General features: G+C 41.6%; 1 protein-coding gene across 4 annotated transcripts in view; it reads left to right on the top strand.

Annotated features, from left to right (window-relative positions):
- The window catches only part of AKT1 (AKT serine/threonine kinase 1), a 71,506-nt gene that overhangs the window by 20,922 nt on the left and 22,923 nt on the right, over positions 1–27,661 (top strand). For 3 of the 4 annotated variants that reach the window (XM_031592902.2, XM_031592899.2, XM_090141731.1), the window contains 3 exons: positions 17,105–17,233; positions 23,850–23,961; positions 26,792–26,939. In XM_031592902.2, the coding sequence (XP_031448762.1) occupies positions 17,105–17,233; positions 23,850–23,961; positions 26,792–26,939 (389 nt within the window). Of the gene's footprint in view, positions 1–10,457; positions 10,565–17,104; positions 17,234–23,849; positions 23,962–26,791; positions 26,940–27,661 lie in introns of those variants that run through there. The other variant, XM_090141732.1, reaches the window with a different exon arrangement.

The raw sequence follows: 27,661 nt of genomic DNA, 5'->3' as shown, positions 1-27,661 counted from the left end.
TGAAATACGGGTTGCAGGATGTATTGTGGGGCCAGCTCTGTTCTTTCCAGTCCTCTCTAATTAAGGCTGGAGATATTTTATGTTGCCCGTGGAGATTAAGTGCCTGGATGGTCATCTTCATTTATAGCTGATGCTGCAGCTGCTTGGGACTCTGTGGCTAAGTGTAGTAGATGAGATGAGTTCTGAGTTCATGTTGTGTTCGTGGTGGCTGAAGTTTATAGAAAAAGCCTGTTGGGAAGATTAGGCTTGGGACAGCTTATCAGCAGAGATGAACAGAATAGTCTGTGGTAGCAGAGGTGGCTAGAAGCTTTGCACGGCTATCAGGTGCCCTCAGCTAGTACCAACCCACACGTTTCTTCCTTTGCACTGGTCAGGGTAATGGTAACATCCTTTCTTGAGGCTTGCTAGTGATGGTGTAGCAGTCTGTTAGCCCATGTCCAGTGTGATGAGCAGCCACGTTTTGGAGTCAGACTTAGTATACCAGGTAACCCATCCGGTGATGAATCTTTTCTGTTTGCGTCAGTAAAATAGTGACCACAAGCAGCTGACATTGTCAGGAGGTTGCAAGCTCCGTAAAGCTACAGAAGCTTGTTTCACAGCTGGTGCTCTAGATGGCTGCAGTTGGAGTCCCAAATTTTGGGATCTGAGGTGACATTTCACTCAGAAGAAAGAGCCTTTGAGGGCAGGCTTAAAGTCTGGCTGCATCCTGAACAAGAAAACTTGAGCTCTTTGCAGCCTCTGACTTTTTTTTGTCTGAAACAAGGCTGTTGTGTGAAGCCTGGAGCCAGAGTCTGTCTATGCATCTACATCAGATCTCCATCTAGATCCCTGTCTGAAAAGAGATAGCTGCAGTTTCAAAGGGATTTTTTAATTTCTTATTGTTTTATAACCCCAGATCTCCAGAGTAGGGAGGTTCATGAAGGATGCGTGTCTAATACCAGTTTCCTATTAAAACTTTCACTAATTATTTTAAAATTGTACCTATGACTTGCCAGGGATTATTTTATTTTTCTACTTTGGAAACTTTGTATGTCTTCCTTCCTTTTCCCACAATAACAGGATAGTGCTGACTATTTTGGAAATTTTCTTTGTTCAGATTTGGATTTCTGAACGCAAACAACACGCATGTCTGCTACCCTGTTCCATTTCTGATGAGCCAAAAACACTGCTAATAGAAGGGGTAAGCGTTCCCCGTTGAAGAGGGATGATAGGTGGGTCAGACTGAAGGCTGAGCATCCAGAAGCTGAGGTGGTGGCTTCTGTACTGTGCAGGGACAGGGAGGTGATTATCCCCTTCTACTCTGCTTGTGAGGCCCCATCTGGAGTACTGTGTCCAGGTCTGGAGCCCCCAGTACAAGAAAGACAGAGAGCTGTTGGAGAGGGTCCAGAGGAGGGCCACAAAGATGATCAGGGGGCTGGAGCACCTCCCCTATGAAGACAGGCTGAGGGAGCTGGGCTTGTTCAGCCTGGAGAAAAGAAGGCTGCGGGGTGACCTCATTGCAGCCTTTCAGTACCTAAAGGGAGCCTACAATAAAGGGGAATCAACTCTTTGAAAGGGTTGATAACTGCAGGACGAGGGGAAATGGTTTTAAGTTGAGGGAGGGAAGATTTAGGTTGGATGTCAGGGGGAAGTTCTTCACAGAAAGTGGTGAGGTGCTGGAACAGGCTGCCCAGAAAGGTTGTGGATGCCCCATCCACATGTGGTGGGAGCATGTGGTGTTCAAGGCCAGGTTGGACTTGGCCTGGGCAGCCTGGTCTAGCATTAAATGTGCAGGTTGGTGGCGCAGCATGTGGCAGGGGGGTTGGAGCTTCATGATTCTTGAGGTCCCTTCCAACCCTGGCCATTCTGTGATTTTGTATTAGAGTGCTGTCCTGGAACTGAGAATTGAAGCCAGTCCTCCCCTGTTCCACCATAAACTTCCTTCTGTATGATCATCTCGGATAAGGTTATTTTTATTTCTCTGCACCCCAGTTCCCTATCTGTAAAATGGCGATAGCAGCACTTCCCTACTTTACAGGGATGTTGTGAGGAGAACCGCAGCTCAGACTGTGGGGCTCTTGGATGCTGTGGTAACTTGGGGCACAGATGGAAGAAGGGAAATGTTCCGCATAAAAGCTTTCTGTTCTTTAAGCCCAGCAGTAGGTTACAGCCCTGATGCGAGTGTGGTTTCCACTCATGTCATGACTGGTGCCATGTCTTTTCCCTGAATGTTTCCTTGCTGAAATAGTGTGTGCATACCAGCAAAGCACTTAGTGTCCTTATGGGAAGCTATTGTTTGCATCATTGGCTGCGGGCTCTGAGCGAGACTTACTATTTGTGTTTGCCTGTGTGGGCTGCTCACAGTGAGTGAATGGAGTACGTGCTTCTGGCAGCAGCTAGCCTGTGTATCTTGCAGGCTGACTCAGGTGCTGGAAGGAGTTAAAAATCAATGGATCTTCACTTGTGAAATTCCAACTAATCTAGTGGTTACTGGGAGCAAGACGTGGACTGCAGTCTGGCAAGAATAATGCAATTGTACTTGACATAACTGGTTAAATTTCACAGAAACCACATCCTTTTTGTTGCCACTGACAACATAACATTCCCTAACGTTTGATTTCAAGTGGTGCTTTATTACCCAGATGTACGTGTAAATGTATTTCTGAAGAATTTCTGTCCAAAGACACTACAGGAAAGTGCTATGCTTTTTCTATTTTTACGTTGTCTTCATAGTACTTACATATAGATATGTATAGAGTAGAAGCAGGTAAGACACAAGAACCGTATCTGCTCAACGTTTACATTATCATATGTCCAAAGGGAAGGCTGCAAAGAGCTGAATATATGTTCAGTTGAATCTTGCACATGCAAGTTGAAGTGTGTTTTTTGGGCTGGGAATTAGAAGTGTGCTTCACATACTGCTTGCTCCTTGAAACGTGTGGCTCATGCCATCTTCCTTGTTCACCTGCTTTGATGAATTCTATATTTAGTTGTCTCTGCCCATCCACTTGAACTGGACAAAAATAACTTTAGTGTAATCCATCCTCTCAGTCCTTTCCTCTCCACCCCTTCCCTCCCCTCTCCTTTCCTGCTGCTGGATTTAAGACATTCAGTTGTTTGGCTGGTGGCAGATTTTTTTTGTTTGGTTTTGTTTTCTTTCCTTACAAGAAGGGCTTGCGAGCAGGAGAAAACATTTATACTCTGCAATAAAACTGTGAAGAGTATGCAGGCTATCAGAAACACTTCTTCCTCTGTCACAGTGCTTGCTTAGGGGTCAGAGTCTGTGCAGAGTGCATGGAGGGAGGTGGAGCAGAGAGATTGGGAAATGACTTGGATGTGGCATACATCTGTCTGACAAAAAGCCAACCGTGCCAGGGGAGAAATGGACAAACAAATTGTGTTTCAGTGCTGAACTCTGAGGCTGAACCTAAAGTTTGCACGGGAGCAAATCTGCAGATAAGTTTCCGATGGACCTTGACTCCTGTTGTGCAAGTGCTGCATAGTATTTAGTGCAGAGATGGCCGTGGGTGTCCCTGCTCAGGCCTCTGCTGCATCCTACCACTGAAATGCTCTGTTTTAAGTAGTGCCTGTCACAAAGCAGTGCTGGCCCAACCACCAGGAACAGGCAGGTGCCCAGCCCCTTGACTTCAGTATGCTTTAAACACCAAATGACAGAAGCAAGTTTATTCACCTAACTTGGGGTGTTGACTATATTTGTCTACAAATTGGAGAAAGAGTATCCACTGAACTGACCAGAATGTTTGCTGCCTGTTTTATCTGAAATATTCTTGTCTTCCACAGTGGAGCTGATTGTGATTTGAGGGAGACTGTATTGTTTTGGTGAAACTGCTTTGGGATGCAGCCTGCCAAGTTTTTGTGTATCTGGAGCTGAGCGTTCAGTGTGTTGCTATTACGAACAGACACATTATCTGGAGATGGTGGGGCTGCATTTCTTCTCTCTCTCTCTCTCTCTCTCTCTCTCTCTCTCTCTCTCTCTCTCTCTCTCTCTCTCTCTCTCTCTCACACACACACACACACACACACACACACACACACACACACACACACACACACCACACACACTTCTAATTTAAGCAATTCTTAGTTTGTGTTAGAGGTGATTATGAGGAACGGAAAGATTTGGGGAAAAGCCTTCAGTCAAGATCATGAAAAACTTTTGCTTATTTTTGTGTTCGTAGAATTGCTGCAGGACAGGATGTCAGAAGGGTTGTGTTTGGAAACCAGTCATAACTTCAAAGATTCACATTCTCCTTTCTTCTGCCTCCTGTGCTCTACAAGCCCAGCAGTGGTGAAGCTCCGACCTAGCAGGCATTGCTGGAGGTGTTCAAGGCCAGGTTGCGTGGCGTTCTAGTGTGTGATTTAGTGAGTGGCAGCCAGCCCACAGCAGGGTGGGGGGTTGGAACTGGATGATCTTTGAGGTCCCTTCCAACTCAATCCATTGTATGATGTGGACACAGAAGATGGCAGTCGTGGCGGCACCAGTTGTCACTTCTCGGCATGATTTCTGTGGTGGGAAGTGTGTTGGGCAGTAAAGTGAAACCACTGACCAAATCCAGTTTGCACTTTGGAACCTAAATCCAGATTTGATCCTCCAGACCACACGTTTGTTAAAAGGGTGTGCTGCCGTTGCCTGCTTCTGTGCAATGGGATCACATTGGCCCCCATGCCCTGTTCTGCTTTTCAAGTGAAGTTCACTTTAATTTCTAGGAATGTTAATTCCTTGCTTCAGAAGCACAAATATGCATTTGGAGCGTTTAAAAGGGAGTGGGCCCTGAATTGAAAGTGCACTTCTGCTTCAAGGCATAGCATAATCCTTTTAGTAGTTTGGATTACTGAGATTGTAGTGGGCAGGCCGGGATGCCTCGCAGACATCTGTTTTTCTGTCTATTGAGTCAAGTCAATATCCTCAAAACTGTAATTTTCACTGTAATGATGGATTACACTTGTCAGAGCGTATAGAGTTTTGTCGTGTGTGCTTAATAAAAAGAGAACAGATTCTTGTGCTTATTTTTTCTGAAGTCAAATACATCTGAACTAAAGCTCAGCGTATGCAAGACAAACTACGCTTTAATTTTACAATTGTCTGATGGGACTTTGCGATTTATTTGTTGTTACTTCCTTAATGATGTTGCAGTCAGAGGCACTGTTTTGCTAAATGTTGTGTAAAAAGTAAATTGTAGCACAGCAGATGTTGGTATTTGGATGGATGTCGGTGCAATGGGGGGACAGCAACAGTCATCTCTGTCAGCTGTCTTCAGACTCCACAGGCCTGCTGTGTGGTTACTTTGGTGTGTAAAAACAGCTCGTTTTGCAACTGGGAAGTTTGGCATTACATTTGGCACAGAGCCATCGAGCTGGGTTTAACACAAGTGTTTATCCAGCGATTTTCTCGAAATCGGTAACTTGGAGAAAATGTTTATTAAACTTCAGTACAAAGGAAGGGGAAGGGGGAGTTATAGCTGGATCTTTTCTTAATAAAAGAAATCAACGTTTGTAATGCTGAGAATTTTTTAATTCCTTCCCCCCACTCCCCCACCCTCCCAACCCTGTCTGCCTTCAGCTGCCCTTTTATCCTTTCAAACCTTTTTGCAGCTTGCTGTTTATAATTTCCTTTTTAAAGATTAAAACAAGGAAGCATAGCAGATGAAATACAAAATATGCAGTGTGCAGTCATTACGTTTCTCTCCATTCTGTGTTTTGTTGTGGATTAGGTGCAAAGAATTGAGGACTGGAAATGGAGCTGCTTAATTACCCTCTCCTCCTGCCTTTCTGTAGAAATTCCACTTGAATCACAGAACGTGAGCCCTGATCTGCAGAGCAGCTGATTTTTTGTGTGATAAATTACTGTAGATTTTACCTTTTAGTTAAATAGGAGAATCCCTGAAGGCCACCAAGAATTTTTTGTACAATCCCATCAATATCAGGCATATTTCTTTATGAAAACAGCAATTTGGACTGCATTTTTAATGAACAGGGCAGAAGAGAGCAGCAGTTTTGCAAAGCAGCAGCAGTTTTAATCAGATTTTATACCTTAAATTGGGAACCTTTTGATTAAAGATTCATTGGGAAACTCTGTCATAACAGAGGCATTTAGTTTGGATTAATTTTTCTAATCCATTCCAATCTTTTATTGCTCCTGTGATTAAATAATTAAATGCCTTTGTTGTTTGAAATAGATGTTATTCTTTTGGAAAAGGCAGTAGGAGATTGGGATTCTCTGGTGAAGGAGGAAAAGTAAGCAAACTAAGAATACTGACCAAGTGGTGAACTGTATGCTTTGGTAATTTTATAGATGAACAGCATTTTTATTACCAAGTATGATATTAACACATCACTTTTCACATGGATCCTTTTGTTTTGTTTTATTTGATGATGTTACCAGTAGTTTCCAGTTTCTGTGCCCAAAGGTGGCTTTATTTAGAAAACCAGAATTTACAAGAAGCTCTGCCCACTATAAAAAACAATTTAGTTTGCTGTGGATGAATGAAAATGGCAGATTAACTGCTGCAAGTGTTCTGTGGCTGCTTTTTGGAAACTTTTTTTTTTTGTATTGTATTGATACTGAAATTATAATCCCAGTCTTAATTTTTTATTTTCATTGCAGAAGTGATGGTGGTGGGGAAAAAATGCAGTAAAGCAAATTTAGGAATAATCTAAACTTTACAGCATCCCCAAAACAGAGAGTGAGCTGAGGCTTCATGGTCAGCCTGACCTTGGAGTTTCTGCTGCAGGAATTGGCTCTGCTTGCCTGTAAAAGAGCAGGGTCATTGCAGTGACGTTATGTGCTCCCTAATAGGCTCTGTGCCAGCTCTGTTTAACATACCTGTGTGTGTGTGAGTGTGTTTAAAGGATGTAGTGCAGCTGCTTAAAATGTTTTGCATTGGATTTGGTCATGCTCCAAGAATGAGGTTCTGAACGAGTAGCAATGCTATGCCCATGGGCTGGGCTGAACCTGTCTGCAGCCCAGTGCCATCATCCTGCCTGCAGAGACCTAGTGCTGGAAGCATGCAGTACATCCCTTTTTCAGAACCCTCCTCTCAGATGCAGTAGGCTTCAGTCAGAGCAGCTGAGGCTCAGCTCATCCATTCCCCTCACTGCAGCTGGCCTCTGTCCTCTCTCTTTCTCCAGCTTCCCTCCCACCTTGCTGGCAGCAGCTTTTCTAGGGTGGCTTTGCTTGGCTTGACCCCTGCAGAATGGAGGAGCCCCTAGCAGCTGCTGCACAAGGTGTGGCATCAGATCAGGACCAAGACGAAGGAAATGCTGCATCCTAAGCATGTGCTAAGCAGCAAGCTACAAAGTGGGGTTTGCACGTGGGCTTTGCTGCACATGTACCTGCTCCGTCCACTGCAGAAGTCCCTGAGGCATGAACATTGCCCCACATGACCTTCTTTAGGAATGCTACCCCAGGTGACCTTTAGGTTTTTCGTTTTTATGTGAGTTTGAAGTTTTACGTATTGCTCTCTAGTGTTCTCCTTCTCATCCTTAATATATGGTTTTCTAACTCTCCTGGACAGCTGCTGTAGTTTTTGCAAGTTCATCAACAAACTTCAAGGGTAGCTGAACTCAGCCAGGCAAGGGACTGTCTTGGTTTTTGCTTTGCTTCTGTTCTTTAGTAAGAAAACAGACATCTGGAATTTTAGCCACGTGTTCCCAATATAACAGGGTAGGGCACTACAGGCTGGGAAGCACCACTCATGCTCTCATCTTCCTGTGCCCATCTACTTTTTTTGCTTTTGTGTGGTGTATGCCTTCTATTTTTGCTGCTTTATTTAATGAACAGTGGCTTTAACATACCAAGAAGCTGTTTCAAGATGCTGTTGCAATATGAAAATTAATTCATGGTAGTGCTATCAAGGTAGGTGGGTCTTTATTCAGCTGCATCAGTTATTTTTCATTCCTCCTTCTATAAGAAGCAGATTTTCACATGACTGAATGTAACACATCTTGCTTAGAGCTGTTAGGGAATTCTGTGATGAGCTTATTAGAATGGATGATTTTGGGGTTCAAAAATGAATTGTCATGTTTATATTCATACACTTCAGTATTAGAGTAGTAAATTGTGGTACCACTGAGCTTCGCCAGGAATTTTGCTTTTTCTTTATACTTAAGCTCAATGTTTTTGCTACATATTGTAAATTAAAATAATTCTGATAATTCTGTAGGTGACAGAAATGTGTCTTACTGAGCTTGTGACCCTGGTGCAGCAGCAGGGTGGAATGCACGCTGCTTCACAGTGACAGCACATCTGAATCCAGGCCCCAAGCTGGCCCTAGCAGATCTTTCTGCCTTACATTCCTTGGTTTCTCTCACCCATGTGGTGACAAAACTGTTTAGCAGTGACAAGAACATAAAAATTCAAGTGGAACTTGAAGGCTGGGTGAGATGACACATTTCTGTGGCTGTACGTTCTAGCTGCTGGCACTTCTTGCAGCTGTGCTGTGTTTTGGGGTGCCTTGTAGGTACCCTCCTGTTCCCTGGTACTGGGCAGGCTGTCCCCCTGCCAGCCCTTGCTAAGAGAGGGGAATCCTTGGCGAGGTTTCCTGTGCCTGTGTTGCTTGGCTGAGCTCAGCACCAAAGCTTGGAGGAGCATTCCTTCTCACATTTCCCAGTGTTGAAGTTGCTTTCACAAATTCACAATATGCAGTTAAGTTACTTTGCAGAATTCCTCTAAATTGAGCCAGGCAGTCTTGTTGCTTATCTGAAGGATACTTCCATTGCTGAGTTTAGGGTAGTGACTCAGTGGAAGTTATCTCAGAATACTAAATTTGGAGGTGAAACCAGGAGGTTGCCATGATAACAAATATTAGGACTTACTTTCTGGAAAGTGCTTGTAATTCTTTCATTGATGGCCGTTAAACGACTCAAGATAAATTAAGCTTTTTATTAGAACTAGCCTGCTCTCAGTGTGTTCTTCCTGGATTTTGGAGACTTGCTAATGAAGAAATGAGAAAGGAAATCCAAATTAGTCCCAATCATGTAAGCAGCTCCACTTTTTTATGCTGTTTCTTATTTTTGTCACTGAAATATTTGCCTGGCTTAGCTCTGCAGCATCTTTCTATGAAGTATTTATCCAGTAGCTGTTTGTGTAAATGTTTTAAATTCTGCATTGATTTTTTTTCTTTTCTTGGCGCTTTTAAGAAATTTCCTAAAGCACAACATGGTCATGCCATTACTGGTTGAGTTTGTATTGTAAGCGGCCTAAAATGACTCTGTGTATTTATTTATGTTGAAAATTAGGACTCAAATCCAGAAGCTAAAGGATAACAATGTGATGTGTTCATATCTTACCCTACATAAAATGCTTATTTGTGAAAGTCCAAGGTCAGCAGCTCAGTTTTTACAAATAGAGCTTGGTTTGGTTTGATTTGGTTTCAAACTGCCTCTGAAGTTTGTCCATATCATCTGTTTTAGCAAAGCTGCTGCCATAAATCTCTTCTGATGGCCTTTAGCTTTTTTTTTTCCTGCCATTTCTTTACAGTTCCCCAAGGTTTTGATCTGCTTTACGAATGGCACAATGATGCAGGAATGTGAGCCTGGAAGAGGCAGCCTGGAACTCTCAAGTTCTTGGTGCAGCCCTTTGTGTATGGCTGCATCCCACCAGCTCCCTCCAACTTAATGGCTTGCCCTGCACAAACCTGAGGATTTTAGTGGGGCAGAGAGGGGGAGGAGACCTCAAATTGTTTTTTACTCAATTAGAGGTGCCTTCCTCAAGGACCCTCTGTGTGCTGTGTGTAGGCAGCTTGGGAATACAAGCTAGAGGTGATACTTTTGGACCTATTTTGTTTAAAATGTGGAAGAGCTTTGGCTTGTGTGTGTTCCATTGCTTTGTCCCTGGTTGCACTGTCCAAAAGGTTTCTGGAGAGGACGTTGCTGAAGAACATAACTGAGTATGTCCCATTCACTTAAGGCATGCCTTCAGATAAGTACAGGAATCACTGTTATGGATGCTTCTGCTAAGAGATGAAGTAATTAAATCAGCTTTTAGATGATGTATAGAAAAGCTCTTCCTTGTTCAAATACACCAGGGCGTGGTGTGTTTTGGTGTTGGCTTTTTGTGCTTTGTGTTCTTAGTAGAGATCATAACATCTTGGGAGGATTATGTCACGCCCTTTTATAAATACATTCACTGTGTTTAAGAGCCTGATTTACAGAAGTGCTGATTGTATTAACTTCATGTTGAGCTCGAGGAAAGTTGGAGGAACCTCCTTTATCTAAAGGAAGATATTTAAAAAGTTACAGAGGTTTATTAGCCTAAGTGCTTCATTAGCTGCTTGTGCTATTTTCCATCATAGTGTCAAGGTAAAAATTACTTGGGGAGAAATAATTGTTCCGAGCAGATTTAATTCAGTTCAGTGAATCTGACACATCCTCTGTCATGTTTATTTATTTATAAAAATGAGAGTTGGGCACCTGTCAAAAGCAGAGGCACACATGATGGCATTTTCTCTTTGTTACAGGAGTGCTTTGTTGTGTTCAGTTCAGTGCGAGCCTATTACAGGACAGACCTCTCTAATTGCCTTGGACACCTCGTGGTAGCTTTAACTCCTTTTGCTCCCACCACAAGGTAACAGAGATGAAATTCACTCTTAGGTTTTCAGCATGGCTGAAGAAATCACTTCCTAACTTCCTGTAATTTATGTAGCAAATTCTTAAAACTGCTGTTTTTAATGAAACTTCATTTACATCTTCTCCCACTGGAGACAGCTGTAGGTTAGGACTAGCCTGACTAAGCTGTGCCAAAGGTAGGAGTAAGGAGTTTTTTTACATGCTGATTAATTCTCTTTCATTCCTTTGGGAATATCTGGTATTGCTTAAATTGATTGCTGTAAGCAATATGCCAACATTTTTGACCTTCTAAACTGAAATTCAGCACAAAAAAAAAAAAAAAAAAGATAAACCTCAGTGTTTGAGTTTTACATAACCCTGCAGTTGGAATACAGTGGTTTTGTTAAAAAAAAAAAAAAAAAAAAAAGTTGTCTTCTGTGTGTGGTGGTGATCTCAGATCCTTTGAAAGAGATGAAATCGGAATGTGGCAGTTGTCCATGAGTAAAGCATTGGGTGACAACCTGATTTTGTTTCTCCATAATCTGAGTTTTGATCTCTCCCATGGCCTGGCTTTGTCAATCAGAGCATCCGTTCCTTGCTTTCGTTAAGGGTTTTACTTCTGAGCTGTTGCGTAACTAAAGACTGAGGCACCATCGGGTACATGTATTTTCCTACCCAGCTCACGTATAGCGTTGCGGGAAGCGAGAAGTCGGCGTTATTTGTTGTTTTCCAAAGTTAATTTACAGATGTGGGATGCCAGGTGAAGAGGAGCTGCAGCGTGCTGGCTTTAAAGGCACTGGCTCTGAGTGCGGTGCGAAGATCTCCCTTTGTCGGGCTGAACATTGAATCGCTCCCCTTTGCCCCACCTCCAGCCTCCCTCTTCCTCCCCTCCCTCCCCAAATTCCCCGAAGAGATGATAATGAAGCAGGTGCCATATATCGTAGCTTTGTGCGAGCGTGAGAAACAGCCGCCGCTTCAGAATAGCCGGAGCCGTGCAGGAGGAGGAGGCATTTCTTCTTAACCTGTTGGCAACAACGTCAATCATTGTCCCGTCGCCCGCACTGCGCTGCCATCCAGCTGCACGCGGAGCGGCTCGGCATAAAGCGGGGAGCGGATTTGCGGTGCCCTGAATTAGCTCCTTGTGCCGGCGGGGTCCCCGCCGGGGCGGCTGCAGACGGGCTGCTGACTCAGGCTTGACCTCCCCATTGGGGAGCACCCGGGGCTGCAGTCTGAGCCGCCTCATTGAGATGCAGGGCACGGGCGACACGGCCGCAGCTGTACGCTGGAGGCGAGGACTGAGAACTCATCCAGAGTGACCAAGAAAAAAAAAATAATCAAAGAACTGGCCCCCTTCTGTACTCCTCTGAATAGGCAGACAGAGCAGAGGTCCTCCTCTCTCCGTGAGCGTGTTGGGAAAGACATTAGTGTGCCCTGTTGTTTTTTTTTCTTCTTTCCTAAAAAAGCTACCTCAAACCTGGCGCTGTTTTGAAACCTCTTGTTTTGACAGTTTGTGGAGGCGGGGGGAAGGAAGAGTGCTGCAGCAGCCCAATGGATGTCTGAGCAGCTATTTGAAAAATAAAAAGTGAATTCAGATTTTTCATTTGGGTTGCTCTTGCCTTGCTTAATTGTCTAGTATCAAGTATTTACGATCCAGAATTGGCTCCCTGTGCTTAGGAATGGTGTGCTTCTGAGCGCTATAGAAATGCAAAGGAGAAATTCGAGCCCTGCTTTCTTTTTGGAAATCTGTTTTGATTTGAGCTGGTTTGCCAGTGAGTGGATACTGATTTACTCAACCAGCAGAAACTAACTGTAAATCCACCTTCCTCTTTCCAGACATGCCAGCGTGCATGAGATGGCAGCTCCTGAAAGCTTCACGTCTTGAGGGAAGCTGGCATCTGCCTCAGAGAAGCCTTATTAGGCAGACAGGGTGCAGAGCACTCTCTGCTGCCATTGAAGTTTTAGAACTGACTCAGTCTGTCTCTGACCAGTGGCACATGAGCGCCGCACTTGGCACAGCCTTCGTGTCTCGCTCGGCTGGCTGTGTGCTGCACGATCAAGGAATGCAGCGTGTCTTCAGAGTGTGTGGGAACGGACCAGAGGCTTGCATAACTTAAAGCCCTTGTATTTTGAGTGTTACCTTTAATTGTAATTAATGATGCCGCTTTTGATACTCAAAGCAGAATGTAAAATGCATTATTTATCCATAGATTCGTAGTAGCCGATAGAGCGTGCTTAATGTAACTGAGACCTCATTCTTGCTCGGTGTTGCTGGGCTTGTTCTGGTTACTTTGGGGCATAGGAAAGTTAATAGCAGGTCCAGGACTTCTCTAAATATCAAGGGTATCGTTGGATGCTGACTTGGTTAACCTAATGATTTTTTTAAACCATTGGTATGTATGAGTTGATTAGAAAAATAAGCAACGATTTCTTAAGTATAGTCTGTTCCGAATTAAAGGGTGTGGCGTTGGCTTTGAATGAGCTTGATGCAGCAACAAGCATGCAGCAGTTGGTAAATAAAGATGGATTTTCTTTTGTTCTGCTGGTGCTTGCTGCTCATTATTCTCCACTTACCCCGTAAGCTTCCCAGGGAGTGGCAGCTGTTTCTGATGTTAGACACTCTATCAGTGGTAGACAGCTCCAGATTCGGTGAGATACTGTTGGGGAGAGCAGAGGAAAATAACCTAACCCTGCATTATTGTAAATCCTCAGCAGAATTAACTTTTCATGAACCAGAAGAGTTTTGTGTTTGACTTTCCAAAATATTCAGGCGTAAGTGTGCTCTGCAGTACGTGTTACTGGGAAAAGCTTCTTTGGCATGAGGTGGATTTACATTCTGAGCGTGTATTAAGTATTTTAATATGCAGTGTGTGGGGGCAGACACAAAGCAATAAAGTGAAATCAGTCTATAACAGTCTTGGTGTGTATTTGCAGATATGTACAGTTTGGGAATCTTTGCAACTTGAAAATTGCTTTGAGTAAACAGAACGACACATAAAGGTTTTAAATAATAAAGCCAGCGAGTTATAGAGGAGTCTGTTTGATTCCAGGATTTTATATGTAGGATTTACAACTCATGCTTTTGCTTTTCTCTCTCTGCAGTGTTAGCATTCTGTTACTGAAAACAAAGAAGGCTCTGCCAGGGCATTACACAAGCAATGAATCACAGAGGAAAAAATGTTTTGCTTTGTAAATTGTTCACTTTTCCATGGTGGATCATTATTATTGTTATTAAATGTTGTCTAATAGAATCTGCCACACATGCTTGTGCTTACTCTGTCTGTTTCTTCTAGAGAAACGACATAGCTAATACCATGAGTGACTTCAAGCAACTTCTTGCTTTTATTATTCTTAAAAACAAAACCGCAACAGGAACAAAAATCACAGGACAAAAATTGAAACAGTTCAGTTCGCTCTTCAGGCACGGCGGCTTAATGAGGAAGGAAAAGGTGTTTTTTGGTCAGGTTGTAGAAAGTTTGTAGTGTTTCTGCTGATTTAGTTACTAAAAAGGATGTAAAGTTGCTTCCTAAGAATATTCACTTTGTATGTTTTGTTGATGACTGTCTTGGTGATCTGAATTTCAGAAGAGAAGAATGAGAGCTAGTTCCAACTTCTTTATAAGATCAGATTAACAGCTAACTTGATGGGGGTGTCACGAACAAGGCACTGTCATGCTGCTGCAAGGTGCAGAAGTATAGCCTCAGAGCTTGTTACATAATAAAATGTACACTGCAGATGCTGCAGTGTGCCTCATACTGTCCTTGGCAAGAGCAATAATCAATAATGTGTAAGCTTGCCATGTTGCAGCATTCATTAAGCTCCAGACGTGGAAAAAGAAGTTTATTTACTTATTTACAAATTAAAAAGTTAGATGAGGAACCTGAACCAGCTAAAGCAATAAGTGAACTTAGGTCCGAGTGGAGTGGTCCTTGTGAAATGCTAATGAACTGCTTGTTCTTTCATTTCCAGTGAAAGGTAAATGATAGACTTGTAGAACAGTAGAATTACAGAATGGTTTGGGCTGGGGGGGGACCTTAAAAGCCCACCCCATTCTATCCCCCTGCAGTGGGCTGGTTGCCTCCCACCAGATGACGCTGCCCAGGGCCCCATCCAGCCTGGCCTTGGGCACCTCCAGGGATGGGGCAGAAAGAGCGAGTGTGGAAGATGATGGTGTGTGTGGAACATATGGAATACACCATTTTAAGGACTGTGTGATTAATCCTGTTAGATGATGTATTTCTAACAGAAACAGATCAGTGGAATAAAGCTGTAAGAAAGTATTAGAGCCAAACATAAGCCTCTAATAAAACATAAAATAGGATAAGGGAGAGGAGGAGACTCTTGTGACAGTTGAGTGTGATTTGGTGTAAAATTATGCATGTTTCACTGAAAATAACCAGGTATTATTTTCAGAATATCTTTAAAAAAAAATAAATAGTTCATGTCTCCTGTTAATATTGACTGAGAAGATGCGTAACATACATTAGGCAAGACTCTAACACTCTCTAACTTGCCCCTCATCTAGTTGGTTATTAGTTTTTTTTCTTTGTTTTTTTTTAATATACCGTCCAGTGGGGATTTAGTCATCAGTGTAGGCATGTGATGGAAGTCCTAGCTCTTCTGGGTTTGCTTAGATCAAGAGAAGAAAACACCAGTGTGGCAGGTATGTCGCAGAGTCCCGACAGCTGCTTACCTGGCAGAGCTCTCCAATAGGCACTGGGCCAAGTGCATTCTGTTTTCTTATTCCTGTAGTCCCATCTGTGGTGTAATAGTAATGAGATTGGAGTAATCTCACTGATCTGGGCTGAGTTGGATTGATAATTTAAATGTGAAAGGCTTCATAATCTCCTACTGACCCCAGAAAGTTCTCAGCTTTTAATTAAGGTCAAAATTAAGAAGGTGACAACAAAACCTTCTACATTTACAACCTTGCCTATAAACGCCATGACAGTGCTCTAGGTGAGTCCTGCTGAAATTCCTATAGTGACACAGACATTTTTGTAAAACTCTTCTAGGTCAGTATGATACTTGCAGCTGCAACTGATGTCTTTAAAAGAAATACTGCATAGGTTTGTTTCCGTTTCTTTTACTCTCATCTGTTTTGACTGTGTTGTTGAATCAGTGCAAATAGATATTTTTTGAAGGGTAACTCAGTAAATTTTTGTTTCTTACTTTAGAATAGGAAGTTAAAGGCCTAACCACTAAGGCTAAACACTTGAAAGCAACAGTCAGGATGCGAGTGGCACCTGGGAGAAAAGCAGGTTGCTATAGCCAGTAAATTTAGGGAGCCCTTTCTTCTCCCTGCTCTTGGCTGCTGCTCAAATTGCTCACCGGCAGGTGAAACAGCAGGCAGTGGGTGCTAGGGAGATGCTCAGACCTGCTGCTGCTCACCTGAGCGATGCTTGGTGTCTGGTCTGCTCCCTCATCCTCTCCCTGCTGTTGATCAAACAGACGAACACAAAACCCTACTGCAGGGAGGAGGCTGCAGCTGCTGCCCAGCTGTGGGTGGTTCGCAGTGACAGCTTTGGTTTGTTTTCTCTCTTCTACATCAGTTGTTGGTAGGGATGGGCAAAGGTGAAACGTGGCTTGTACTGTGGGTTGAGTAGCACCTGGAGTGAGGCTTTTGTGATTCAGCTGTATAGAAATGTTACCTAGAGATCTGGGAATAGCATGAGTAGAGAGCACAAGGGGGAACTGATGCACACTGACTCCTAGAATAGATGTAGATGGAACTCCAGTCTGCCATCCTTGAAGCCCAGTTGAATCACTCTGATAACTCACTTGAGGTTTTAATCACCGCTTTTCTTCAACTGCTGAAGGTTTAGAACATAGCTGTGATAGTCATTGACTGGTATCTGCTCAGTGTTACTCAAATGATTAGTAGCACGATGTGGTCAAGGGATGTCCTCTCTAAAACAAAAACGGGGTGTATTTCAGAAGAGATACTTATTTTCTTGTTTGTGGTGGCTATACATCATCCAGTGTTTTCTCCTTTTGTACTGTGATATATCATCTCATGTTTCATGCTTCAGATGTTGTGAGAGGAGTGAGTGATGTTATGTAACGTAAGCAGAGAATTATCTTTTTATGTTCTAAAAATGACTGTTGGTTTGATAAAGCAGTTGACTAATTAGTAAATTACCCATTGTTGTTTAAAATACTTGCACTGCAAAATGTAAATGAAAAAAATTTCTCCACTTGTCAGTATGAAAAATGACAATAGCAAAAATAATACATAGGACATCTGCTCTGATTTTTTAAAAATTTAAAATGCGTTTAAGGCAGATGTTGTAGAATTTGAATGGAAATAGGAATAGATAGAAGAACAAAACAGAGCTGTTTACCTTTTGTGAAATCCCATTCTTATGGGTAGCATCACTAAAAATATCTGACTCAGTGCCTGTATTTTTCCACTGCTTGTATCAGAATGAACTGAATGTTCTTAATGCTGCTGATATGTCAGGAGTTGGAGTTTCAATACTTAAAAAAAATATAGATTGATGAATCAGTATTGTGGGGTGTTTTCTGATGATATCTTTCTTTTCCCATTTGTTTTTTGCAGGAGAATATATCAAAACATGGAGGCCTCGGTATTTTCTTTTAAAGAATGATGGCACGTTCATTGGCTACAAGGAACGACCGCAAGATGTTGACCAACGAGAATCGCCTTTAAATAACTTCTCTGTAGCTCGTAAGTGGTTTTATGTGCTCTTTCATCCAGTTGGGGGCTGACATCCCAGTCATAGCCCTGGGAATCTGCATCAGTAACGTTCAAGTCTGCCCAGGCTAATATATCTAATTTAGATTTAAAAAAAAACAAACACAACAAAACAACACCATGTTTCTCAGTAATGACTGTGTAGGTTTGATGCTGTAGGGGTTTTGAAGTTTGCTACTAATTTACGGTCTCTGGTTGTAGAATAAAACAGGTTTACTTGTTACAATTTTGTTTGTCTGTTATTGAGCAAGTATTAACCCAAGTTTGTGGTACTTGGCAAGTAGGCACAGCCAAAGCCTTTCAGCCACCAGATCTGGATGCAAGGGGCACTAGTATCAATTGAAATTATTTGACTGGTAGCATAGCATGGAACAAGCTCTGGTTTTAATAAAACATGCTTGTTTTTTCTTCCTTTTGAAAACAAAACCACATTTCTTTTTTTAGAGCCAACAGAAAGGTTTGCAAATAATAATATCTCCTAACCTCTGCACTCTGTCCTTTGCAAACATTTCCGTCTTTGCTCAGGTGCCACAGCACAGGATGTGATAAAAGAACCTGAGGAATATTTCCTTCTCTTGCTCGTGTTTTTAACCTTTCTCTTCATACTTCCAGCTTTTATTTTTTCCAGTTCTTGATCTTTCCTCTCTCATGATCTGCCTGTGTCTCATTTCACTACTTAAAAATAGATCATTGTGGCACCTGTTATTAGCAGTAATCTGTTTCTGATGACTACTGGAAGCTCTGCAGAGGGAAGAGTAGGGCACTTTACTTCTTGTTGCAGGGATGCACGGGATTCATCTTTTCATAGAACCGTAGAGTTGTTAAGGTTGGAAATGACCTCCAAGATCATCCAGTCCAACGTCAACACATCCCCACCATGCTCACTAAAACGTGTCCCTCAGTGCCACATTTACCCTTTTCTTGACAATTTCCAGGCTGAGAGGTTTGAGCAGGTTTGTTTTGGAGTGCCTTTGGCTGTGCAGCACCAATGCAAATGTTCGTTTTCTCTGATAATGATATATACCTGTTGGGAATGATGATAGGGAAAGCAAAAGCAATGGGCGTGCTGCTGTTGCCTGGTGTGCTCCAGTGCAGGATGCCAGGCGAGTTTAGGGGAATTTTGCTTCATTTTAGAGAGAATTGTCTTAGAATTTTTACTTCACTAATGACATGGTGCTTTCCCCTTTGGATGGGTATCTCCTTATGGGTCAAGAAGGTAAAAAACAGTGGCGGAAAGCTGTGAATTCATAAATTAATTCAGCACTTGATCTGTAGCCAGAGGCTTTTACCAAATGCACTTTCTGCAGGATGCTTCCCTTCTGTTGCTGCTAACTGTGTTACTTACAGTAATTATTTACCGCAGATCACTGGCTAAGGAATAAAAAAGGATGTCTGTTGCCTTCCCTTTGTCCAAGTTGCTTTCAGAAAGAGTTAACTTAAATTGATTTTCACAGCAGAAATATGTTGCTTTTTTTGGCAAATTGAGCTTGTCAGTCTTGGCATTTATATATAAACAAGTTTGTTGCCATGGTATCAGAGCATTGTCAAAAAGACGAGACACATGCCTGTACAGTGAGGTGTACCCTCAGAAGAGGGACTGCAGGGAGGTGGTGGGTGGAAGGATGTTCTTAGCAGTGGCTCCTATCTGGAGAGCCAGTGGCAGGTCGGGAAGACCTCGATGCTCGTGGGGATGGGCTCCTCACTACGAGTCACTACGGTGCTGTGGATCTCACTGAAGCAGTTGTTGCCTCACCGGGATTTAATTTTTCATATAGGCACTGGCATGCAGTGTTGTTAGCATCTGATGTGTGGTTCCCTTTAGGTACCCTCCACGCTTACATTACTCGGGTTTGTTTTGCACCACAACTCTTCCCTTTGAACTGCTTGCCTTGTGCTTTCACTTGAGTTAACTTGTTGAGTTCACGTGAGTCAATTGGAGCAAGCTCTGCAGGAATTCTCAGGCCAGAGAGTGGCTCTGCACTTCTGCACTGCAGAGGATGCCTGCAGAGGGCTCGTGTCAGTGGAGCTGGGGTGGCTTTAGCTTAAACGTTTTGTTAGAATTGATCCTTTTATTGTCCCTTTTTTTTTTCTCCTGATCATGATAGCCTTGACTTTTTTGTTAATTAGTGAGAGAGAGGTTGGTTTTTTTTTTTATTTTTTTTAATGAGATGGCAGGCTGTCCCTGTCAGTCTATTCTTTGGAAGGGGTCCCATGTTTCTGATTAAAAATTTTACCCTCTTCTGCTCTAAAATAATGTTGGCTTTCTTTAGCTTTGCAACTAAAAGTTATTTTTTCTGTTTTTCTGTCCACAACTAAGGGACTCTTCTCACTTAAAACGTAAAATTCATATTAATTCATACTTTGCCAATCCATGAGAAGTAGAGATATTGAAATTGGGAGAAAACAGTGAAAGTTAACATTGTCTAATAATGCTCTATCTTTTCCAGTAACAGTTATGGAAAAGTAATAACAATAAATGCAAAATGTGCATTCATTTTATAGGATTTTTTATGTGCTTTACAATCAGTGTCTTCTTTATCTCAAGCCCTCTCCCTTCAACCTACAAGGGTTTTGACAATATCTTTGAAAACTTGTTTAAAAAGCCCACGTGATAAAGAAAGAATCGCTTTATTAAAAAAAAAAATAAAAAATCTCTGCTTCTCCTTTAAAACAGCTGAGTATCTATGTTTGAAGTTGAATGATATGCTTATGTAGTTTATTTTACCTAGATGTTACCTACTGGTGATTTTTTTTCAAACTTGTGAAAGATGGTACTTGAGCACTAACTGTGATTTCTAAGTCTTACCTGTGTCTGTGTTGAGATAGTTGGAATAGAAGTGCTGGTACCTAAATAGTTAGTTATGCTCCAGAGACCCTGCAGATAAATAACCAATAGAGCCTGTGTTGTAAATCTGTTAGGTAAGTAGCCTTCATACCGACTGTAATCTTAGATTACTGTGTATGTTTGCCCATTAGGTTATAAGCTCTTAAAACTGTGTAGCTGAGAAGAGTTGTATATTGTGATAAACAGCATGGAGAGAAAAGGGCTATTCCTTTTAGGAAGAAGGGATTATTTCTCTGGCTGTCCAAAAGGAGGGTGGACTGCAGTGGTTTTGTTGCACAGCTGAAAACATAATTGCTCAACAGTGAGTGGTCCTTTTGGGGCAGGACTGGATATCTGCAGTCAGGCATTTATCACAGGGCATAGTATGGCCAGATCTGTAGGCACATTTTCTGAGTCTGCTGCTATTCTGGCCACTTAAATGTAGGTCTCAGGGCTCCCACCTCCTCACTTTAGCCATGCTGGGCTATTTGGCAGGGGGGATCTGCTCAGTGATGCTAGAATAGAAAATACCTCAATGCAGTATTCCTTTTTGACTTTCCGAAGTCTTATTTATTCACCTTTGTTTTTTTCCAACTTGCCTTTTTTTAAATTTTTTTCCTATCTCCTTCCTTAAAGAAACCAAAGCAGGAATGGGAAGGATGCCTGACATTATTGGTTTAAAGTGTGATGTCATTATATAGGGAGCAGAGTCTGACACTTTCATTGCAAGTAATCTGCCTTTTAGCTTAAGTGCTGGTGAAGCAAATATTGTGACATTTTAGAAAGTCACTGGGATAATACTAAGTGTCTTTCAAACACAAAATGGTAATTTACATTTGAATGCCTTGGTGTCTATTCCTGTTAGAAACAATTTCTCTGTCCTACTTACTTTAAAAGACCAAACACCAGGAAAGAATCAAGAGGTTCTTCAGAGCAATTTAAATCATTTTTAACAGGCTGCTGTTTATTCGTTGCAAATGAAGGATACATATGCTGTCCTGTTTGACAGGAAAAACTGCTGTCAGATTGAGTAAATGACCATCAGCCCGTAGATGAAATGTGAATGTTTTTACAGCAGAACCCCCAGATGTGCCATGAATCAGACCTGATATTATGCAGAGTCTGTATTTGTGCTCTGCTATAGCAGTGCCTGTTGCTGTACATGATAATAGGAGACAACTTTGGTGCTTCTTCTGCTTACCAACTACAATAAAGAGTACAGAGTTGGTTCTAAAAGTAGGAAAAAACCCACTGCTTCCTAACTTGAGTGATAAAATCCGTGTGCTGGTTCTTCCCATATGCAGCAAAGTGGGAGCTACAAACTTTTTGAAACCTGTCATGTACAGCCCTTGCACTGGTAAGGCAAGTTAAAAATAAAGCTTTCTGTATTTTTTCTTATGTGCTGTTATGATTGAGCAGGGTAATTAGACAGCATATTGTTCACTAAACAAAACATTTCTATGTGACATACTTGAATTATAGTGGTTATTAACTGACAAATCTCTATTATTCGTCTTGCTGCATGCATTAAAGATTGCTGGATCAGCAGGCTTAACAGATATCGATAACAGTGCTGACCTGGGGGAAGAGCAGTGGTATTTATTTGGTCCCCTTCTGAGACAGACAACATCTTCTGTGGGTTATTATGCTGAAATTAAATGGTTAAAGTTTAGAGCTCATGGTTAACTGAAGTATCTATGTCACTTATTCAGTGTATTTATTCTGAGGCACTGAATATGCATCTAAAGGCTGTTAAAAAAATATAAGCAACACCTTCAGTTTGTTTCCTTATCACATTGTACTTGTGGATAAGTGCAGTAAGAGTTCTGGATTTGCAGAAGATTGGAAATAGCCTTGTTTTCTTCTATAAGTCTTCAGCCAAATTCAGTATCTGTCGTGTCTGCAGTGTGCAGTTTCATAGAGGACAGTCCCAGCCTTAATCTAGTTGTGTTAAGCAGTCAGGCAAAAACGGGAGATACAGCAAACAAAAAAAATGAAGAGCAGCTTAGCTAAGGTGGCAGATCTTGGAGCAGGAATGAGATTTCTTGAGTTAAATTGATCAGAACAGGGCTTACTGGACTGTGCCAGGTTCTGCAGTTGTGTTCAGCATTAGTGGCCGTTCTGCAGAGGGTGCTGGAGGTGCTGGAAGGCAGAATACAGTGTTCTGGAAGCACAGCCACATTGTTTTGTGGAAATCCTTTAATCTCAGTGAATAAAGGAGTGCTGTTTATCACACTAAAACCTTTTCATGACTCATTAATAAACTTTCTCTTATCTAATTGCTGTACTTTAGTAGGATGCAGTATAACCTCAGCATGCTACTAAAGAAAAATTAGATTTTCTTGTCATGAAAAATGCAAAGATACTCATTGAAAACCTTATAATTCCAGTAGCAAATGAGGCACAAAATATATTGCCAAAATACAGCACCCAAAAACACTGGTGGTAAATATTTTATCTGGGTGCTAATTAAGAGCTTGAATTTAAAACTGAGCACTCTAAATTTTCACAATAATGAAGTTAGCCTAACGATAGCGGTGGATCCCTACTAACGTGGACTGTTAATCCACATTAATAATCTGGCCATATCCTGTCCTCAGCTTGTGTATAGCTGAATGTGTTTGTAGCTCTGGCAGGAAGCAGAAATTTTTCCTTGTCTTTTCAGTGCCTTCCTTTCACTTGGAAGTTGATTCAGACCCTGAAGACCAAATCACAGTGAGTTTGTCGTTTCATTAACTGCTAGGAAGAATCGTTATTGGAAGAACACTTCTCCCATTATCCCTCTACTCACTTTATTTTGAGTTTGCTTGAAGAGGAACTTTTTAATTAGCGTTGGATTTTATTTTAATATAAATCTGGAAACTGTAGTGCCTTGGCTTCTGCTGTCATTTAATCAACCTTCTTCTGATTTGGTTTGGTTTTGGTTGCTTTATAGTTTGTGTACCCTTGATCAGGTGCCCAAATTTGAAGGGTAAGCACTCATCATATCCTACAGAAGATTGAAACAGAAGATGTGTTTATTTTGCTTAAAAATAAATAAATCACGTTCAGCTCTTCAAGGGGCGTATTTATGAAGAATGTGGTATTTTTGAATGTGGCTACATTTCCTCAAAGGTTCGAGGTGCTGCTTGAATGCTGACAGGGATGACAGTCCTTCCAGCTGAGCACAGCGGTGGCAGCTCTCTGGGTGCTGTTTGGAATGGGGTCTCTTCTGAGGGGTGCCTGCAGTTTGTTGCTCCCTCTAATGTTTGAGGGCCGAAATGCTTTCTGCCAGAGTCTAATCTCCATCAGAGCAATGAAAAATGACCAAATACGCTTTCCAGCAACTCCTTGAAAGCCAAAGACTGGATTTTGTGTCTGGAACATCAGAGGGTGGGAACGTAGAGGCTTGGCTTTAATTTCAGTGGAGGTAATTGCTGTGCTATCAGCTGACTTTATCCATGTGTTGGTGGATGACCTTTGGAGTGTAGGATCTGTGTCTGAATGGTTTCTGTGTCATCACAACACATTTCTACTTACCTCTCCGGGCAGACCAAACATGGAGCCTTTCTAAGCAGAATTTGTTCTCAGTGCTGCTTAGATTACTATCTCACAAGCTATTTATTGGTTTCATCAACACAGTAAATTGTTTCAAGTTGCCTAAAGAAGTACTTACAGAGATTTCAATGGCTGATTAATTGCAACAGTTTGCTAGATAAGAATAAAGACAAATGATTATTTAAACCTGCTTATGTACCATGACTCTTTCTTCCTTGATTGTGGTAGAGTGCCAGCTGATGAAGACAGAACGACCTAAACCAAACACATTTATCATTAGATGCCTCCAGTGGACCACAGTAATTGAAAGAACATTTCATGTGGAGACTCCAGAGGAGCGGTATGTTTCATTCATATTTAATACATAAAACTACTTGCACAAGCAGATGCGAGCGTTCAGCATTAATAGTAAGACCTTTCCTGAAGCTCTTATTTACCAGGTGATGTACATCTAGACTGAAAAGTAACAAACTAAACCTGAGACACTCAAAAATTGTAGCATAGAAGGTTCCTTGAAGAGGGGTTGGCTTTTAGGAAGGATATTGTCTATCACTGAAATGATGTTGGTTTGGATATCCAAAAAAGCCAGGTGTATGTCTGTACCAGCACACAGGTAGTTATTTCTGGAAGGTTAGGCTTCATTTCTTACTGGGAACTATGTGGTATGTGAAGTGTTTCTGACCTGGGAGTTTCTGGAAGGATGAACACGAATGAAAGAGATGCAAGCAAAGTTGAGTTGTGTCACAATGCTGACCTTTTAATTTCTTTTCAGACTCCTTGTTTTTAAAGGAAAAAATGTTAGTAGTATCACTGCTGATTGCTAATGTTTTATGCAAATTAGATAATAAAGGTGATAGTTATCTGCTGCAGGTGCAGATTTCTATTTCAGTTGTTAGGAAACAAAGCTAAGAGCATGCATCCTGTGCTCTCATCATTAGAGAATTGATCTCTTAGCTCCTAACAGAAGAGTTTTCCAGCATAGCTACTCTACAACTACAGAGTATTTAAATATTTACTTGCTCTTCAGGAACTGAACTTAAATTATTCCAGTATCATTGCCCTAGGGGAAGGAGTATTTTAAAACCATGGTCCTCTGTAGGTATAATACTGGTACGTGTTTGATTTTAACTTTCTTTGCTTTTTTGTACCGTAGCCTTTATGTGTAGTGATTTAAAGACACTTATTTATCGCTTTTGATTCTATTACAGTATTCAGAAGAAAGAGAAATCAAATTAAAGCAAAGAAAAATAAACTGGTCCTTGTTTCGTTTAGTAGCTTTGCAGTCACTGACCCTAAAGTGAGTGAATAACAGTTTCCACTTGGGGAAATTTCTGTCTTGTTTTGTTCCCTCCTAACCAATGGAGTCAGCTCGGTGACGCTTCAGATCTTGGGCATTAGTCACCTCTGTTGTGTACACTTGAGATGTAAAAGCTGAAGGTGAAATTCTGGTATCCCAGAAATCAGAGATTGACTTCAGGAAGGTCATGATCTCAACTAAGTCAGTAATAAATCCTGAAAGAGATGCAGAGGTAGCCTTTAGCTTCTCTGTGCCAGTTCTGAATAACAAACATGACTTTTAAATAAAGGACTATGTTTGTGATTTTTAGTTAAGGAGTCTCTGCTGAGAGCATAGGAGAACATCCAGAAATTCCTATGTTTAGCATTACCTTACTGCCCCAGAGAGGGCTGGATAGCATATGTTGAACAGCCTTTTGGAGACACGTCACATAGAAGAGGTGATTTTTTTTTTTTTTTTTTCTTTAACCCCAAATTGGTGATTCTGTACACCTGTCTTACCTCTTGGAGATGAGGGAAGATTTCCTGGATTTCTCCTATATCTGCAAAATAGAAATGGATGCTGTATTAGTCAGGCAAAATCCCCCAAAAAACCTGCATGGGCCATAAAAGATCTTACACGTAATCAGTACAGGTTGTATTAGAATCTTATGTCAGATAATTTTTCCATGGACTTTGGTCCCTGTGTCGAATACTTCGCTGTTTTCATCCAATAGAAATTCCAATTCAGATGGTCAGGCATGATTTTTTTTTTTAATCTGATATTTCATTATATTATTTCATACAGCCAGTGACAAAACATTGTGACATTGCTTAGGATGGTGTGGCTTCTCCTGTACGTTGCTGATCATGTGTGGCGTTGCTCAGCATTGGCTACTTATTTATATTCCTGTTGTCATGAGAGTAGTTTACCTGTGATGTCCTAGGACGAAGAGTTTAGCCAGTGCCCCCAAAATTTCAACTAGACCACAACATCCTGTTCCTTAAAGTTGCAAAAGACACAATAAAAAATGGTAAATTCACGTAGTCCACAAAACATCTCTTCAGCCGCTGCACTCGTTATGGGTTTTCCCAAAACCCTGTGAGACACTGGGTTATATATTTTGTGCTCAGTGCATTTGCAGTGAAATGAGGTGAATGCCAAAAACTTTTACTTGAATAGTTTTCAAAGGTATGAAATTTCCTAAAGTTCAGTGCAGGGAAGATGGTCTGCATAGGAGTTAAAGGGGTCAATAGCAGAGCAGCAGTTGCTGAAATGGCTGTGGGAACTTTCTTGTAACTGTGCCTCTGTCACTGTTTTTGCTGACATTCTGCTAAACTTTTTACAAAAGAGCTGCTGTCATCCATCTATCCAAGAGAAGAATAACTTAAAACTTCTCCTAGAACATTCCTTGCCATTGAAACTTGGGATATGTGTGTGAAGAGGTGGCATAGTGCCCCCAGCAGTTGGATATACGTGTTTCAGTGCAGTGTAGGAATGGAGGAGCTGTGTTTAATTGCTTGTGCTGTGTGGCGTGGGATCCTTCTACTTCTTGGTTTTGGCAAGTCTGCTTTTGTTATGTAAATCTCTGTATCACTAGGTCATATCTTGACCTGATGACTGACAGTGCATTAGAAGTCTTATGTGCTAAAGAGTCTTAAGTTGATATGGAGTGTTGGGACTTCTGCTGCCTTTTATTTTCTAGTGGTAAAGACATAGCCTGAAAATGCTCTTGAAAATGTGTTTTTATAGTGCTTGAAAATGCATAATTCAGTGTACATTGCATTGGTGTGTTTGAGAGCATTAATTCTTCTGTGTTCCTTGGAGACCCTTGCTATGGCTGACAGTAATCTGGAGTTGCAAGTAACAGATATAATTGCTTGTATTTTTCTAGGGAAGAATGGACAAAAGCCATCCAAACTGTAGCAGACAGCCTCAAGAAACAGGAGGAAGAGATGATGGATTTTAGATCTGGTTCTCCTAGTGATAATTCAGGTGCTGAAGAAATGGAAGTTTCTATGACAAAGCCAAAACACAAAGTGGTAAGCAAGCATAACAGGAATAACAATAAATTTTAGGTCTTCTTGAATGTAGACAAGAAGCAATCATCAAGGCACATCTGTTCCTGTAAAATTATGCAGTTTTTGTAGACGTGGCTTCTGGATGAAACAATTGTCAGAGATGAGCAGATACCAATCAAAGCCTGACTGGGTTTGCCAGCATTCTAAACTTGGATATAATGCTTGACTTCTAAGGCCAGCTTAAAACTAGAAGAAGTTTGCCCATTTTCCTGTAGTAACAGAAACTGAAATTGTAGCTTTCACTGTACCTTGACTCTGTGTAAACTCTGTGTGCTGTGTTGTTGCAGGCTACTGCAGTATACACCAGTATCTGCAGTATGCAGATTTAGGGTGGATCCAGTGGATTTGTTTTCTCCGGATTAAGGGCCTGGGTTTACTGACAACCACTGATATGTCCATCCATAGTGTTCATAGAGCTTGGGTTTTTGCATTGAGTAGAGTAATGACTGAATTGGCTTGCATGGAAACAGTATGTGCCAGTGTAGATCTCTGCCCTTTGGAGTCCTTTTGGACATCTTCCTTCAGCCTTTTTTGTGCCCTATCTGTGCCTCTTACTTGGGTTTCCATTTTCCAAAGGATTCCCATTGGCACTTGTAATTGAAAATTGATTTAACCTTCTCCTGTGCAAATGCCATGTCTGGATTATAGCAAAGCATTTTTTGTGTCCTTGTCTCACTATTGTC

This window comes from Phasianus colchicus, chromosome 5 (assembly GCF_987193195.1).
Source record: "Phasianus colchicus chromosome 5, bPhaCol1.hap1.1, whole genome shotgun sequence".
In the NCBI taxonomy this organism is placed as follows: domain Eukaryota; kingdom Metazoa; phylum Chordata; class Aves; order Galliformes; family Phasianidae; genus Phasianus; species Phasianus colchicus.
Note: the sequence above shows the minus strand (reverse complement) of the source record. Positions and strands in the feature narration are given on the sequence as shown.